Here is a 19,316-nt window from a genome sequence, read left to right on the forward strand (position 1 = left end):
TAATGATGACACATGTTTTTACCACCAGTTAACAAACTTTACCACCTCAATGGAAACTAGGCCTAAGAGTGATTGGAGATCTTATCACTGATGAGTGGCCCTGAAAACATTAGAGGTTTTATTCCTCTTACAGATTTAAGCAGTATTAATTTTCCATGTGTGTGAAGAAAGTTATTTAATCTGTGATTTTTATTTTTTAAAATATGCATTATTAAGGGAACTATTTAAGGGAAAATTAATTTTTATAGGATAGGATGGAAAAGTCTAAGGGGCTGAATTATCAATGTCTGCCGTACATTGATAAATGCCGACAGCACACGCAATGTCTTAAGACCGCTGCTTCTTAACTCCGGTTTCCGGCGAGCCTGAATCAAAGGCATTGGGGCCCATATGGGGCTTGATAAATCGGCCCCTAAGGGTGTGTTTAGACAAAGTAGGCATAGTGCCTTACGTAAGATCCATCTTTTAGAGGCTGAGTATTTTATCACAACTCTAAGAACATGGGGTAAAAAAATATTTCACAGGGTTTTTGTATGGATTTTCACATAGTTTCTCAACATTTTCTCTTTCAATATTCCAAATGGCCATGTGAAGGGTAAAGCATTCTGGGACAGTTTGCTAATCTTATGGATATCAGTGTGGAAATTTTTATTTCTCCTCTGGCACAGAGTCAGGTGTGGACATTTCTATTCCTCCCCTGGCACAGAGTCAGGTGTTTTATTACAATCTCTTCATTGTTCTAAAGAAGAAAATACACATTTTATAAAGCTCTGTTTGTAAGTGTTGCCTATTTAAAAAATGGAACTCTGAATGTTGTTGTTTTGGCTTTAAATTAATGACTATCATAGACCTGAAAGATTGTTATCTTTATATTCTCATTAAGGGCCCAATTATAAAAAATTGCCAGGTCAGAAGTGAAACCACACCTACACTCACAAGGGCTGCCCTAAAGAATTCTCTAAAAAAACAAAAGGGTTGTCCCTGTGAGTTGCGAGATGTTTCCCATAGAAAGTAATGGAGCTCCCTGGAAAGGAAAACTTTGCTGATGTGAACAAAGTTACTCTGCTTTCAGCCTATAGGATCTTATAGTCGTCTCTATTTTCATATGCAGGTGTTTTTATATTAGTGTAATAAGTATTTTGCCACACAATCTTGCCAGCTTTTAGTATATGAGAATAAACAGCGAGATCTGCAGGGAGAAATTTTTTTGAGAATACTCCAGACCTGGTGAAGAAATTCCAGCTGCACTCATGAAACGTCCTTGATCAACCCACGAGATGGGAAAAACCATTTTACAATAAGAAAAATAATACACTTTGAATTTTGTATTGTAAACATGAATGTCATAGCATTTTTTCCATATTCAGTGTAGTTATATTACAATTTCTACTGTGCACCTTAAATCCTTTTTTTTTCCCTGTGTAATTTCAATATGCAAGACACACTGTTGTCAAGGTAAAAACTGCCTTAATTGAATTATGACAGGGTATCTTGATAGGACTGCAAGGTTTCTTATATGTAAAATCTCACAAGCCCTTTTTTTTGGTTCGGTAACATCTCTTTGGATCATCACAAATGTTCTGAAAGCTATTTACAGAAGTTTTGAACTCAATGATTCACAGTTAATTGTTGACTGGATGGAATCCTCATAAAGCATAAAAGCTGTGTCTGCAGAAGAGGCTTTATGCCATATCTTTAGATTTTGGAACAGCTTTCAAAATGAATGCAAATTGTTGTGAAGCCAAGCAGGAAAATTCAAACCAAGCACCCACCATTAGCTTACGATTGTAGTAGGCCTAATAGGCCATTGTTTATGCAAAGTTCCATATGGAGCCACTACAATTGTGTTCCCTGTGATATTCACAGAAGCTCTTAAACATGGAATTTTCTCTCAGGAATCCTATCTTCCCATCAATATCATGGAACTTTAAACAGTGTTTTTTAACTGTTGTTTACATGTTGCATCCAAAACAGGACATTCCAAAATGTATTGCAAATGTGTGCTCCTTTCTAGAACAAAACAATATTTTCTTGTTGATTTTGTAGAGCTCTTTCTCCTTTTCCGCCAATAGAGCTATGAGAGTTGTCCTTATCGCCCAGAGAGCGTCTGTAGAAAGTACAAAGCTGATATTGCTGTATTAGGTTTTAGTTACATTGTGACAGTTTATTTAGCATATTTAAATGCTGCTATTTTATACAGTATGTATAATAGAAAATACATTAAGTACAATATCCTTTTCATTTGTGTTTCTGGCTCTAAAGGCCTAGAAGAGTAATCTTTATTTAACATTCTGTTCAGATTAAAGCTGAACAGTGTGACCACACTATCCTAAATCATCCACTAGGGGCTGTGCACAGCAATAACTGAAGCAGCTGACGTTCTCATATGGGCAGATTTGCCTTGATTCATCCAGGGAAATGGTCTCTGTACAAATACTTTTTTTTCATACATTTGTTTTCACATGATGTTGGTTGATTGGAGATTTAGGTGAGACAGACAAGGAGAAGACAATTTAGTCCTATTAGTTCTTTAGTGAATGATAGGACCCAATATTCAGATGTTCTTTTAGGCTTTAGAAAGAATTTTATTTTTCCTAAATTCCATTTCTCACTTGAATCTGATTTTTTTTTTTAATGTTTTGCACCATCGATTTGAAACTATGCATACATTGGGGTCTATTTATCAAGCTCCGTATGGCGAAACACGCTGCTCCATAAAGACCGCTGCTCCATAACCTGTCCGCCTGCTCTGAGGCGGTGGACAGACATCGCCAGAAATCAACCCGATTTAATACGATCGGATTGATTGACACCCCCTGCTAGCGGCTAACTGGCTGTGAATCTGCTGGGGACGTTATTGCACCAGCAGTTCACCAGAACTTCTGGTGCAAGGATCAATGCCGAGAGCGTATGCTGTCTGCATTTATCGATGTGCAGTGGACATGATCCGCAATATCAGATTATGTCCGCTCGCACATTCTTAAATAAACCCCATTATCTTAATTGGCCTTGCATACAGTTTTGTTGGCTGATATATTTTGGAATGGATTATCTGCTCTCCAAGCGCGGTTGCAGTATCCAAAGTCCTCAAGTTACCGTGCCTCTGTCTTTCGTTTAGCGCACCACTTGTAATCTGGCCCTATGTTTTTTCTTGTATCCTGGGACTCCGTTCCTATCTCAAGACTTCTACTCTTTTCACTTTCCATAGAGGTCTTAGGTTAGCTGTATGTGAACTGAAGCCAGCAGAATGAGGAAGGTGTATATGAAGGATCATGGGGTGTTATTAAGACTTATAGGAGATCATGATCTGCTCTAAGAATTTGCAAAACAGTATACCCCACTCTAACCATAATACTGATAGTGTGAAGAAACTGATTCATGGATAAGAATATTTTTTGTATGCGTCTAATACCGTACCTTTTAACATATTCTTTCACACAAATTACCATAGTAAGACACCCTCACCGAGGTGAGGTGTTAGATTAATGTGTATCTAGTGGTGGTAAGGGTTAATATGTTGGGGGATGGCTGTAAGAGTTAAAGTGGGTATGTTTTTTTCAGGGTCAATGCACAGGGGGTTAATGCGGAGATAGTGGGCGGTGCACAGTCATATTTTAATATACTTTACAACTTCACTTCCACACTTTATGAGTTGTCTTAAAGGGATATGAAACACATTTTTTTTTCTTTCATGATTCAGATATTCATGTGATTTTATACAACCAATTTATGTCTATTATCAACTTCTCTTCGTTCTCTTGGTATCTTTTGTTGCAAAGCAGGGACGTATGCTTAGGAGCCGGCCCATTTATGCAGTTTTGCAAGAATGTTGTCCATTTGCAAGAGCACTAGATAGCAGCACTATTTCCTTCCATGTAGTACTCCAGATGCCTACCTAGGTATCTCTTTAACACAGAATATCATGGGAACGAAGCACATTTGGTAATAGAAGTAAATTGGAAACTTCTTTAAATCATTTTTGGGTTTTATATCCCTTTAAAAGGTCACTGACATTCAGTATTATAATGCAGTACATTAGTATTTATTCACGTTCATTGTTTTTCTGTACTTTAAAATAAAACCTGTGTTACAAGCTAAAAAGTCTAGGATGTTAGCTCAGTTTGTTAATATAAATAAAATTTAATGCACTTAAAGGGACATGCCACCCACATTTTTTCTTTTATGATTTAGAAAGAGAATGCAATTTTAAACATCTTTCTAATTTACTTATATTATCTAATTTGTTTTATTCTCTTGATATTCTTTGAAGAAAAGCATATCTAGATATGCTCACTAGCTGCTGATTGGTTGCTGCACATAGAAGCATTGTGTGATTGGCTCACCATGTGCATTGCTTTTTCTTCAACTAAGGATATTTAAAAAATGAAGCAAAATAAAAAATGGAAGTAAATTGTAATGTTGTTTAAATTTCTATTCTCTATCTGAATCATGAAAGAAAGATTTTGGGTTTAGTGGCCCTTTAATGCATTCTGCAAAGTGTACTCTCAGTCTATTTAGCTGAATACAAAAAAAGTTATCTGTATGAATTTGCTGAAATTTCATAAATGCATCACAGCTATTGGCAAGGGGCATTGCAGATATATTTAATACACTGCAGAAGTATATTTCAAGGAAACAAAGGTGTTTATTTGTACTGAATCTAATACTACTTTTTTGTTAGGATTCTATTGCACATATATTTATTTTTTTAACTGCAAAGCCATGATACCTTGGTGTGACAGAGTATTACAAGAAAATAAATGACAAAAACATGGTTACCTTTTTATATATATTTGACCCCCCCCATATGCAATAGAATGTGACCCATTACCCATATAAACACATAACCACTACCATAGAATCATTTTCCAAAACTGTTAAAAAATAAAGTGTGCTAGATTATGGTCCTTTTTAAATAATTTTGTATGTCTCTGTGACAGTTAGTAAGTCTGGGGACCTTGTTGGGGAATCCCCTGTATTGTCAGCACAGCACCCATTTCCTGAAAGCTATATCTTACTTCCCTATAATCACTGCGCTTGTCTTGCCTTCTCTCCCAATTCAGAATGTCCTTTCCATCTCTTTTAATTAGTTTGTACTGACCCAGGGGCTAGTCTGAGAGGTGACTTCATTTTTCCCTTTTGCATAAACTAATTATCAAAATTGTAAATTGTTTTGTTTTAGGTTGAACTAGTAACTAAAAATAATCAGTGCACCGTTTTTAAATGGCAAAAGTTTCTCAATATCTTAATGATGTTTCTTTTTTCCTTTAACATGTTTAAGCATTTTACAACCAGAAATTAATTGATTATTTCATTGCAAATTTTAGAATAGTGCTAGCTTGTAAATGTGCAAAACTATCCCTTTTTTAAATTGATTCAGAGCATTGCAGAAAGGCCACATTTCTGTTAAACGGAATATGAACCTTCCACGGTATATATATAAAAAATAAATTATAACCTATAAATGATATCATTCAATGGAGAAGTACTGTGTATATATATATATACTGTATAGTTCAGCCATGTTTAGACATATGGGGTCTATTTAACAAAGGTCTGTCGGACCTAATCCGACAGTGCAGGTCAGGTCCGACAGACCTCGCTGAATGCGGAGAGCAATACACTCTCCATATTCAGCATTGCACCAGCAGCTCTTGTGAGCTGCTGGTGCAACGCTGCCCTCTGCAGATTCGTGGCCAATCGGCCGCCAGCAGGGGAGTGTCAATCAACCCAATCGAACTTTATAACTGGTGTGTTTCTGGCGAGCCTGCAGGCCCTCAAGCTCTATCCGTAGCTTGATAAATGGGCCCCATGGTGACATATTTAGATGGCGACTTGATGATTATATGTGAATAGTTTCCAGGGACAGTCCCTTGATCTTGTTGTATGTCCCTGGATTTTTTTTTTTGTTACTGGAAATGTCCCTGGAAATGCTACCTCTTTTGCCTTACATTTGGTGTGTGGATGGATATATATATATATACACACACACACACACACACACACACACACACACACATGATAGATAAATAGAGTTTATTATTTAAATATAATTCATTCCTAATGGAATATTGTTATTATTATTGAATGGTTTCACATATTATTTGTCTGCCTAATTTTGATGCTGTGTTGTAAAAATAACCATATGCCCAGAATGTGTTCCAGAGACTGGGTAGGTGTAAGAGCTTGGTGCTGTAATCTGTATAATAAACTATGGATAAATCTAAATTATTATTTTACTATCAAATGGGTGTGTTTTGATTGCAGAAGTGAGTGGACGAACAGTAGGTCGTCAATACTCCAGTAACCCGCTTGCTTGCTCTGCTACAAAGTGTCCCTGGATTATTTTTTTTAAATGTTGGCAGCTATGTACGTGACTCTCTGTAGAGCGTTTTTTTTTACTCATTTAAACTTCTGCCCCATCGTCTGCTCTAGCCTTTGAGTACAAACTACTGTGATCCCCATTTAAATCAATTTAAATTCCTTTAAACAAAGTTCAACTCCATTCCAAAATGTCCATCAAGTCCAAGGTAACATATTTAGCTATTGTTTATCAAATGTGTTTTTATTTTGGCCATGTAAACACCTCTATACGTTGTATTGAAAAAATCAGCACTGCTATTCCAATCAATCAGCAAAACATGTTTTCTGGCGTTCTTCATTTAAAAAAAATAAAATAAAAACAGAAATCTATGTCTTGGACCTGCTGAAAACACAGTTTTGCATCTTTTGGGTGGAATTATTAATTTTTACTCTCTTCAGTTCTTGTTCATGCCAATTTACATTTTAATAAACCAAATGTGTTTCTTTTTTTTTGTTTAGTTACAAGGTCAAATAAAGTTCAAATCAATGTTCAAATTTATACATGTGTCCATGTATGGTTGCAACAAAGAGTATAGTGGTTTACAAATCTTTAATTATAAAATTAATCAAAATGATATGAACTTATTAATTGCACACATCCTGAACTAGTATTATCGATTACATAGGAAAACTTACATTCAAACAAATTAGAAGCAGTCACAAAAATTTAGCTATAACACTGTTATTTACACTTTTTATTTTTTTGATGTACTTTCCTTATCAGAAGCAAAAATAAACCAGGAAACGGTATGTACACAACACAGGTTTTGTATCTCTGTTTTTTTTTCTAATTGATTCAGAGGTTTCACTCATTGATTGGAATAGCTCTAAAATAATTAAAAACAAACACACAAAAAAGCAATATAAAGTAGGGGTTGCAGGGCAGGTGTGGCTAGGATTGACTGCAATGGGGGAATCCATTTTTGTATTGTGCAAGTTAGGATTAATTGCGGCAGACGTGGTTATGATTGGGGTTATTTTTGTTGTTGGGGGGGGGGGGGTGTTGTACTTAACAGTTAACTGGATGTCATGGTTCATTTATCCACATTGGATTTTAGCTTGCATTGGGATTAGTAGGGGCAAAACATGTATTTTATTATACTAGAACAACTATTTATAACAACTAATTATAACAATATTTGATTGATCATTCTGTAGCATATACAATAAAATGACAATAGTACATTTGGTTTGAATTTAGCGTTAATTAAAAGTAATGTGCATTTGCAAAAACACTGATTGTCGCACCCAAACTCTTTTCCCATCTTGTATTTTCTAAATATATATTTTTACCTGTTTTCAGATTACAGATGAAGAATGTGGGGACAGATCCCCATCTCTCCCAGGCACCCCAGTTCCCCCTACACCATCTGCTCCTTCCACACCACAGGCACCACCTGTCACACAGCAACCCCCCACCTCCATCCCCCAGACACAGCTTCTCCTAGCTGGCAGCCAGCTTGCTGGGGTAAGTATTTTCCTTTGAAAATTCCACTTTATGATCAGGACATAGAGGACAGTCACACTAGGATTCCGTGCAAACCCATATTTGTTAACAGTAGATTATGAGCTTAACTCCCCTTAAATTATCCGGGGAATTGTGAGTCAGTTGTAATATTGATAAAATACATAACTGTTAATGGAAGACAATGGTGAGAGATCTTTGCAAACATCATGATTAGCCAGATGGAGTTGAGTGTCGAGGAAAGAGAATGAGAATATATAAGAATATCATGCCTAGAAGTAACATGAGGTTAAAGAGACATTAAACTCAAAAACTACTCCTCCATAAACTGTTTAATTAAGCATAGCAAGGCATTAATGTTGAGTATGTTCATGATTTATTTTGCTCACTTTTCCTGTAATTATCTTCTGGAAAAATAATCTTTCCCACTGCCCCGTGAGAAGCTGGATTGATCTGTCCACCTACAAATTAGACAGTGATTGGTTAGGTCAGTGCAAGTGCTTGTTTACATTGGTCTTGAATTGGTCAGAGATGTGGAGATAGGATACATGCACTCAAAAGTCTTAGATTGTATCTCAGGGCTGCTCCATGATCCTATAACGTTGACCAACATTTATTTTGTATACATTGTATACATAAAAAGCCTGTCCCTGAAAGTCTTATCGGCTTGATTTTGTTGTTTATCAAAAATGTATTCTTTAGGCAATGTTATTTAATATATCACGTCTTTATGTGTTATAGAAAATAATGACCCAATAAACTGGCACTTACCCTGTTTAATTAGCCTGTTATTGATGGGTTTATGTGACTATAATAACTAGGTGGAAAAATCATTTAAAAATTGATATTGTTACCTATGTAAAGTTGAGGTCACTGAAGAAATGCAGAATAGATTCATGAAATTATTATTTCTTAATAAATCTAGAAATAAATGATGTTCTCCTATATGATCTATGTTTCTGATTTAGACATCTATCTATAAAACTTTATGTATATATCTAGTAGCTCATGTATAACAACATGTTTATTTTTTATTTTCAAATTCAGTTATATCTTTAGTGAGGTCACCTGGATTATAAACATGTTTGTGCATTTGAGTTTGTTTCTGTTATGGCTGTTTGTGGCTTTGCTTTATTTACAATATGTTATTTCTCTCCCCCATCATTGCATTCTTCATACGTTCTGCACAATCTTTCTCTTCCTCCTCTGTTTCTGCTTTCTCTGTGCTTATCTGTATTTCTTTTCCATGCTTTTAATATTTTTCTTCCCTTCCACCTCCTACTTAACTTGTTTTCTCTTTCATCACCTTATGTTCCCGCACTTGGGTTTCCTCACTCTGTTCTTTCTTTGCTTGTGCTCAATATACTTCTTCCAACTGTTTGCTATTTCTGTATTCATATATTGTCTGCTCACTCCATGCTTCTTTCTTTTCTTTACTCTGTCTAATCTTCCTCTTTTCCCTGATCTCCTCCCTGCTCCTTTCCACTTGCCCATCTTTTCTCTCCAATGGCTGCAGCTCACCGCTCTCCTTCCTGCACAGCAGCAGTTGCTTCTCCAGCAAGCTCAGCTTCTTGCAGCTGCTGTGCAGCAGTCCAACGCCGCCGCCGCCGCCAGCGCATCTCAGTCAGGGTCTGACTCCCAGACTAACCCCCCCAGCCAACATCAGCCCCCCCAACTTGCTCTGTCCCAACCCATCCACCTCACTGCACAGGTGAGCACTGCACTGCTATTTACTGTTGTCTGTAAATTTCTGGTTGACTTAAAGAAGTTCCCTGTATGTTGTCTTGTCACTTGCAAATCAGCTGGCAGGTCCGCAAACTGGTAGTGTTATCCCAGTGTCAGTCAATAGAATGCGTAAAGGTACATTACACACTATGCGATGGTAATATAAAATAATATATATATATATATATATAAAAACCTGCAATATATTTTCATTATTTATTTTGTCCCCTTTTCCTGGAATTCCATTCTGAAAGTGTGAGCTTTTAAGTTCCTGTTACAAATAGAAGTGCAGAACACTGTTACATTCCACACAGCCATTGGCTGCATACTCTAGTGACCTGTGTAAACTAAGTTACAACATGGCAGCTCCCATTGTTTTGTAGACACTAAACTTTATACTTATTTTGTCACTGTTTAAACAACAAAGGAAAGTTTAAAAAAATACATTAGACTAATCTTTTCTTTGAATGCATCATTCTATCTAGCGTTTATTTAGTGTTTAATGTCTAGGGTGACCATATTGCCGCTTTAAAAAGGGACACATGAAAAATACATATGTCAGGTCTGTTTAAAGAAATGTTTTGTATAAGAACCCTGACATATGTATTTTTCTTATGTGTCCCTTCTTAAAGCGGCAATATGGTCAGCCTATTAATGTCCCTTTAAAGGCACAGTCAAGTCCAAAAAAACCTTTCATGTTTTAAATAGGGCATGCAATTTTAAACAACTTCCCAATTTACTTTTATCACCAATTTTGCTTTGTTCTCTTGGTATTCTTAGTTGAAAGCTAAAACTAGGAGGTTCATATGCTAATTTCTTAGACCTTGAAGACTGCCTCTAATCTGAATACATTTTGACCACTAGAGGGCATTAGTTCACATGTTTCATATAGATAACATTGAGCTCATGCACGTAAAGTGACCTAGGAGTGAGCACTGATTGGCTAAACTGCATGTCTGTCAAAAGAACTGAAATAAGGGGGCAGTCAGCAGAAGCTTAGATACAAGATAATTACAGAGGTAAAATATGTATTATTATAACTGTGTTGGTTATGCAAAACTGGGGAATGGGTAATAAAAGGGATTATCTTTCTTTTTAAACAACAAAAATTCTGGTGTTGACTGTCCCTTTAAAGCTTATCTGACCATTAACATTATAATAGTTCCATCTCAAATGACCATGTTTTTTTTTTTTTTTTAAATAACCTTTATGTAATATTGTCATACAATAAGGATGTATACAGACAAAGTAAAATAAATTAACGCAAAGCATCTTTTAAAACCAAGTCGCTGCTAAGTTAAAGCACAATTATCCATAAATATATACCGTAAACTTCTACCGTTGTTAAAGGTACATAAACCAGGGTTTCTAATCTGATGCCGTTTCTTTTCATTCACAAGTGTGACATTCATCAGTATTAATAATCATCAATAAATATAAGATTCTACTGTTGTTAAAGGTACATGAAATCCCAATTTTTTCTTTCACGATTTAGATTGAGCATAACATTCTAAGAAAGTTTCCTATTTACTTCTATTATCAAATTTACTTTGTTAATTGCTATCATTTGTTGAATAGCAAGTAGGTAGGCTCAAGAGCGTACATGGGTTTGGTGCACTATGCGGCAGCAGTTATGCAAATTGTGTCACACTACTGCCATCTAGTGCTCAAAAGCATTCTTGCAAATCTGCTACCATATACTTTTCTAGACATTCTTTTTAATAGAGAATATAATGAGAAACGTATAAATGTGCTAAAAGAAGTAAATTAGCTCTTTCTGAACCATGAAATATTTTTTTTTGGGTTTCTCATTAACACTCTGTATATGCCTAAACACCAATTACAGAGAGAAAAAATACTTTAATTTTATAATTGTAAAACTCTTCAAAATATTCGCTTGGGTTAAAGGAATACTGAACCCAACTTTTTTTCTTTCCTGATTCAGATAGAGCATGCAATTTTAAGCAACTTTCTAATTTACTCCTATTATCAATTTTTCTTCTTTCTCTTGGTATCTTTATTTGAAACAGCAGGAATGTAAGCTTAACTGCCGGCCCATCTTTGGTTCAGCACCTGGGTAGTGCTTGCTGATTGGTGGCTAAATGTAGTCACCAATCAGAAAGCACTACCCAGGTGCTGAGCCAAAAAATGGTCCGGCTCCTAAACTTACATTCAAATAAAGATACCAAGAGAACGAAGAAAAATTGATAATAGGAGTAAATTATAAAGTTACTTAAAATTACATGCTCTATCTGAATCATGAAAGTTTAATTTTGCCTTTCCTATTCCTTTAAGTACTAGCATGTAAGGACACACGCTACTGCACACTAATACACACATCCCTACAAGTAATATTCTCCCTCTTTAAAATACAGACTTCATAACTACTTGTATTTATTTTGAAACTGACCTAGCTTTTTATTTCCATGTCCAATTTCCTTAGAATTCTATTTTAAGAAGAATTCTTCCTTAATTGAATCAGACTCCCTATAGAGAGCTGTATATTATCAATGTCAATAGCTTCTTTTCAATTCTACACTATCTCATGCATTCTTTCCCCTTTTGTTTAGGATATTCAGCAGTTGTTACAACTCCAACAACTGGTTCTTGTCCCTGGTCATCACCTCCAGTCCCACACACAGTTTCTGTTGCCACAGGCAGGACAGGGCCAACAAGGTAAGGCCAGATAGCATTTTCTTTCCAGCATTTCCTTGTACTTTACACTTCATTATATTCTAATACACCTTTTGCTTCATTTTCCTCCAGGTCTGATTTCTGCACCAAATCTCTTCCAGCTACCTCAGCAAAGCCAGGGGAACATGCTCTCGGGCCAGCCAAGGTCCGCGCTCCCCACTCAGGTAAATGGAAGTATTTTAGAAGGGCAGTATTGTCACTGTACAGTTAGTACTCAGTATTTTTCTTCTTTATGTTGTAGAATCTGATTTATTGAAATCCATATATTCCAGATAATTGAACAGATAATGAAAAGTGGAGAAAGTAGACTGTTCCCTCCCTAAAACGCTTACTATCTATTAAAGATATTTGTCCTTTTACGTTACTAGTCTTAAGGAGACTTCTGAGATGGTCAAGTGAATTTAACATGAACATTTTAGCTCACTACAAAACACATTCTGCTACCAAACCAAATTTACAACAAACCACATAAAAAAAATAAAAAATATTATAGATTGAAAAATGTCATCACCTGACCAGTTAGCCAGAAGTCATTCTAAATTAACTCATCCATGCCATACACTGCATGATAAATACAGGCCTGTATCTTTATATCTTCTAAAGTTCTTGGAGTTCTGGTCTGTGGTATCATGTAAGAAGTTCATAAGTTCAGATGTAAAATGCATAACGCAATGTAGTGGAAAAATAATTAGTAATTCCTCACACACAATATATATATACGGAAGGGGAGTTTGTCCCCGAAACGTCACTTTTTTCTATTAAAAGTACACTTTGGAAAGACCAGTGAGTGCCGTCCTTTATCATCTATACTTAACCGTTGGCACCCTCGCAGCTGTTATTGTGGTGAGAGTGCTCCTTTTTTAACTATATATATATATATATATATATATATATATATATATATATATATATATATATATAGTGTGTGCATATATATTTGCCTTAACACATATATGCCTTTAAGAATATTGTCTTTAAGAAATAAATTACACTGGTATTTCACTATGCCTGTCAGTTCTCACCAAGAGAGATAGCACTATGCTCTGCTGCAAGAATATTTGTTTATTTTGAGAACGCTTTTATTTTTCTAAATGCCTGCTAAATTAAATAATATGATTGACATACCATTAGACACGCCTGCTAAACTGTAATTTAATTATTAGAATTGATTAGAGGGGGACAAGAATTTTTGGGCAACATCTTAGAGAGGTCTTGGACATTAGTACCGGTGATATCTGCTGTGTGGTTTCCACTGAGTGATGATGCTGCATGTAGCTGTGATGTTCCTCTCCACCCATGTCCGCTGATATTAATGCTTTATTTAAAACCCAAAGATAAGTAATGCGTTTATAGTTTAATGATTGTCTCTCTTTATAAGCTGATTTACTGATTTATGTTACTGCAATAAGTTCATAATAAACACTGTTATTGGTATACTGCATTTTCGTGTTTACTTCCCTTTTTCAGTACTTCTGTGACCTCAGTTTAACATTTGCCCCAGTGCCAAGGCATTACAAGCCGTCAAAGGAATATCATGTATTTCTTTTGTTGACTTAGGCTGTGTCTCGCCCTGGGCACCAGGATCCCCCTCTTATATCACACTCTGAGCCAACATCACATCCTGAGGAGCCCAGTGACCTGGAGGAGCTAGAACAATTTGCTCGCACTTTCAAACAGCGCAGAATCAAACTTGGCTTCACTCAGGTGAGTGTGTAATAATTTTCTATGTTGCCGCTGGCCATTTGGTTTGGATGTGAGAGTTGACTTTGGCATTTTCGTTGTGCTGAATTGTGTTATGTGTTGTATTACTGTGAAGAAAATACTATTTATATAATAGTTTATGTTGATTTGCTACATGTTATAATGGGTTTGTTATCATATTGCATTAGAGGGCATATTTGCTGTTGATAAATGTTGTTGAGCTGGGACATCATGGTTTGTTATGTTGAGGACGTTACTATACAATAATTTTCTCTTGTAGGGGGATGTAGGACTAGCTATGGGTAAGCTGTATGGAAATGATTTTTCTCAGACAACCATCTCAAGATTTGAGGCTTTGAATCTGAGCTTTAAAAACATGTGCAAACTGAAACCACTGCTGCAGAAATGGCTTAGTGATGCAGGTGAGATTTAATGCTGGCGAATTGCAATATAGTCAGAGCATATACTTCCCTATGTCTTTGTTTTAGTTTGCTTCAATATTGTTTCATGTACCTTGTTTCAAGCCTATATCCATTAATGTATCTACTGGAACATTCTGTTTTTCCACAGAGACCATGTCTGTGGACAGCACTCTTCCCAGCCCCAATCCCTTAAATAGCCCTGGCGGTGGATATGAGGGGCTTCCTGGCCGCAGACGCAAAAAACGCACCAGCATTGAGACAAATGTGCGGTATGCACTGGAGAAAAGTTTTATTGCGGTGAGTAGAAAGATAGAGAACAATGTGGCAAACATAGAGGAGAGTGTTATTAAAAAGGCATCAGGAGTCAAATGAGAGCGGGAGAGTCACAAAAGACATTAGTTTGAAAGGCATAGGATTAAAATGATGGTGAAGAGATAGAATATAAAATTATGACAAAGAGCAGGATAAGAAGAGAGAATAATTTAGTAAGGGATTGTAGAAAGTGTGGGTGTAATATAATTATAGAATTTGCAAACACAAATGTTAAGTGTAGTAAGGTACTTTAATGTAAGTGTATGTTTTTAGTGTAGTAAGGTAAGTGTATGTTTGTAGTGTAGTAAGGTAAGTGTATGTTTGTAGTGTAGTAAGGTAAGTGTATGTTTGTAGTGTAGTAAGGTAAGTGTATGTTTGTAGTGTAGTAAGGCACTTTAAGGTAAGTGTATGCTTGTACAGGTTCTCTATGCAGAATTGTTTGAGTCACACCTGACCTTATATCTATTTATTTTATTTGCCCTGTTCCTTACTTACATTACACTTTTACATTCTGATATTTGTTTTTAACATGACAAATCCATATTTTAAACTCCACATATACTGCTTCTCAATGCTGCCATTCCTCACTTTCTTCCCTCTTGAAACATTCGCTGTCCTAAATGCCTTTGTTTTGATTTGCTGACGTCTTTCTTCATGATCCATCCATTATGTTTTCTTTCCATTTTTCCTTCTATCCCTTCATTTCTTTTTTTGCATGGTTTCCCCAGCAGAACCAGAAACCTACCTCTGAGGAGATTCTTGTGATTGCTGAACAGCTGAACATGGAAAAGGAGGTGATCCGTGTGTGGTTCTGTAACCGCCGGCAGAAAGAAAAACGCATCAACCCATGTAGCAGCATGCAACTTACCCCCAGTCAGGGAAAAGGGCAGCTGTATGGAGCACACATGGTAATAACCCATCTCTACTTCATTTCTTGCATGGAGAAAAAAGTAGAATTATAAGCTCCACCTATACCTAGCCAATGAAAGAGCAGCTGCTCTAGTGTATTCAGTTGCCATATCCAGTTATGCAAATGGAATGTTGAGGAGCACATATTGCAACATGTAAATGCCACCTAAACCCAGGTAAAATAGATTATAGATCAGCTAAGCAACATTTTTTTCAAACAGGTATGTCTATAAGCTTCTTGTAGGCACAACAGCCGTATGTATGACACATAACACCCCAAGTGTGTGTTTTCCCATTTTTAACCCTTTTTATTCTCCCTTTTCAGTCCTCATCCCCTCCTTCTTATCTTTATCTCCTCCTCTCAATCTGCTCCAGGTATCTCCCCCGGTGTCTACCCCCATCCTAACTTCCCAGGCTTCCAGTAACCTCAGCACAACAGGTAACTAGTCTACCCTAGAGACCACAAAAAGCAAAAGTATTATAAAGAATTTCTCTGTGTATATGATGGAGCACCAGATGACACTAATGCATAGAACTCAATGTAAGATAAGTAGGATTGTAATTGCTATTTCCCTTTCATACATAACCCACTGTAAACCTGTAATGAATTGTGTTATTGGCCTCCTCTACAACATATTGCATCCAAATGCTGTTAAGCACCCACTTTTTCTATCTTGCAGTGACTACCTTACCTTCAACCATGTTGTCTCTTGCTCACCCACGCCCACCATCCACTACAGCACCTGTATCTGCCACCCCACCACCAAGCAACAGCACAAGCGCCAGCCCACAAAGCAGCTCCCACTCTGGACTTAGCTTGACAGGACTAAGTCCCAATGCAGGGTAAGTACAAAGACAACAAAGCTACAAATTTAAAAAGTAAAACATTGACTCTTCCTTTCCAGTATTCAATGTCTGCTTTATACTATAGGTCTAGTTCAGTTACACCATCAGTACCAATTGACAGAGGATATAAGTATAAAGTGTGTTGTGATTTTGCTGACCTTTGTTTGTATACATTTTACACTGTATAAAAATGTTATCCTGCTATGTGTTAAAAGTATATAATTGATTTGAAGGAACAGTAGAGTCAAAATTAAACGTTCATGATTCAGCTAAACAACTTTCTAATTTACTCCTATTATCAAATTGTCTTTATTCTCTTGGTATATTTATTTTAAAAATCTAAAATTTAAGCTTAGAAGACGTTTTTGGTTCAGCACCTGGGTAGTGCTTGCTGATTGGTGTCTAAATGTAGCCATCCAATCAGCAAGCGCTACCCAGGTTCTGAACCAAAAATGGTCTGGCTCCTAAGCTTACTTTAAAGCTTTTTTAAATAAAGAAACAAAGAGAACGAAGAAAAATAGATAATGGGAGTAAATTAGAAAGTTGCTTAAAATTGCATGCTCTATCTGAATCAATTAATTAATTTTGACTAGACTATCCCTTTAAGGAGGGCGCTACAAATCTAAACCACTTAAAGTTAACTAATAATTACACTTTCGGAATCACATATAGTATCTCACAAAAGTGAGTACACACCTCACATTTTTGTAAATATTTTATTATACCTTTTCATGTGACAACACTGAAGAAATTACACTTTGCTACAATGTAAAGTAGTGAGTTTACAGCCTGTATAACAGTGTAAATTTGCTGTCCCCTCAAAATAACTCAACACACAGCCATTAATGTCTAAACCGTTGGCAACAAAAGTAAGTACACCCCTAAGTGGAAACGTCCAAATTGGGCCCAATTAGCCATTTTCCCTCCCCGGTGTCATGTGACTTGTTAGTGTTACAAGGTCTCATGTGTGAATGAGGAGCAGGTGTGTTAAATTTGGTGTTATCGCTCTCACACTCTCTCATACTGGTCACTGGAAGTTCAACATGGCACTTCATGGCAAAGAACTTTCTGAGGATGTGAAAAAAAAAGAATTGTTGCTCTACATAAAGATGGCCTAGGCTATAAGAAGATTGCCAAAACCCTGAAACTGAGCTGCAGCATGGTGGGCAAGACCATACAGCGGTTTCACAGGACAGGTTCCACTCAGAACAGGCCTCGCCATGGTCGACCAAAGAAGTAGAGTTCACGTGCTAAGCATCATATCCAGAGGTTGTCTTTGGGAAATAGACGTATGAGTGCTGCCAGCATTGCTGCAGAGGTTGAATGGGTCAGTCTGCCAGTGCTCAGACCATACCCCGCACACTGCATCAAACTGGTCTGCATGGCTGTCATCCCAGAAGGAAGCCTCTTCTAAAGATGATGCACAAGAATGCCCGCAAACAGTTTGCTGAAGACAAGCAGACTAAGGACATGGATTACTGGAACCATGTCCTGTGGTCCAATGAGACCAAGATAAACTTATTTGGTTCAGATGGTGTCAAGCAGGTGGCGGCAACCAGGTGAGGAGTACAAAGACAAGTGTGTCTTGCCTACAGTCATGCATGGTGGTGGGCATGTCATGGTCTGGGCCTGCATGAGTGCTGCTGGCACTGGGTAGCAACAGTTCATTGAGGGAACCATGAATGCCAACATGTACTATGACATACTGAAGCAGAACATGATCCCCTCCCTTCAGAGTCTGGGCCGCAGGGCAGTATTCCAACATAACGACCCCAAACACACCTCCAAGATGACCACTGCCTTGCTAAAGAAGCTGAGGGTAAAGGTGATGGACTGACCAAGCATGTTTCCAGATCTAAACCCTATTGAACATCTGTGGGGCATCCTCAAACAGAAGGTGGGGGAGCGCAAGGCCTCTAACATCCACCAACTCTGTGATGTCATCATGGAGGAGTGGAAAAGCTCTGGTGAACTCCATGCCCAAGAGGGTTAAGGCAGTGCTGTAAAATAATTGTGACCACACAAAATATTGAAACTTTGGGCCCAATTTAGACATTTCCATTTAGCGGTGTACACACCATTGTTGCCAACGGTTTAGACATTAATGGCTGTGTGTTGAGTTATTTTGAGGGGACAGCAAATTTACACTGTTATACAGGCTGTACACTCGCTACTTTACATTGTAGCAAAGTGTCATTTCTTCAGTGTTGTCGCATGAAAATATATAATAAAATATTTACAAAAATGTAAGGGGTGTACTCACTTTTGTGAGATACTGTATCCTTTTATATAAAAGGCCAAGTGTGTTTGTCCGAAGCTGTCATGCGCAGTAGAGACAGCACGAGGACAAACACACCTGGCCTTACCTGACAATAAATGCTAATTGAGGCAAAAGTGGGCGTGGCCAGATGGGACTGTGGGCGTAGCCGACGGGATTGGGGCATGGTCGGGGGCGTGGTCGGACGTGGTGTTGGGGGCGTGGTCAGTGCGGTCGGCGAGACAGAGAGGGGACAGAAATAGAGAGGGGGAGAGAGAAAAAGCGATAGGAAAGTGCAGAAGAGAGGGGAGAAAGTGCAGAAGAGAGGGGGGAAAGTGCAGAAGAGAGGGGGGAGAGAGAGCAAAAGAGAGGGTGGGAGAGAGAGAGCAAAAGAGAGGGATGGAGAGAGAGAGAGCAAAAAAAAAGGAGAGACAGAGCAAAAGAGAGGGGGGAGAGAGAGAGCGCAAAAGAGAGGGGGGAGAGCGCAAAAGAGAGGGGGGAGAGAGAGAGTGCAAAAAAGAGGGGGGGGAGAGAGAGAGCACAAAAGAGAGGGAGATAGAGAGCTCAAAAGAGAGGGGGAGAGAGAGTGTAAAAGAGAGGGGGAGAGAGAGAGCGCAAAAGA

The 19,316-nt window shown here is 37.5% G+C and overlaps 1 protein-coding gene across 1 annotated transcript in view; it reads left to right on the forward strand.

Annotated features, from left to right (window-relative positions):
• Positions 1-19,316, forward strand: part of POU2F2 (POU class 2 homeobox 2) — a 168,341-nt gene that overhangs the window by 116,384 nt on the left and 32,641 nt on the right. The window contains exons 5-14 of the mRNA XM_053689993.1: positions 7,667-7,831; positions 9,345-9,539; positions 12,124-12,229; positions 12,320-12,411; positions 13,805-13,951; positions 14,229-14,370; positions 14,519-14,667; positions 15,414-15,590; positions 15,967-16,030; positions 16,272-16,434. Of these exons, the coding sequence (XP_053545968.1) occupies positions 7,667-7,831; positions 9,345-9,539; positions 12,124-12,229; positions 12,320-12,411; positions 13,805-13,951; positions 14,229-14,370; positions 14,519-14,667; positions 15,414-15,590; positions 15,967-16,030; positions 16,272-16,434 (1,400 nt within the window). The remainder of the gene's footprint in view (positions 1-7,666; positions 7,832-9,344; positions 9,540-12,123; positions 12,230-12,319; positions 12,412-13,804; positions 13,952-14,228; positions 14,371-14,518; positions 14,668-15,413; positions 15,591-15,966; positions 16,031-16,271; positions 16,435-19,316) is intronic.

Source organism: Bombina bombina, chromosome 8 (genome assembly GCF_027579735.1).
Source record: "Bombina bombina isolate aBomBom1 chromosome 8, aBomBom1.pri, whole genome shotgun sequence".
In the NCBI taxonomy this organism is placed as follows: Eukaryota; Metazoa; Chordata; class Amphibia; order Anura; family Bombinatoridae; genus Bombina; species Bombina bombina.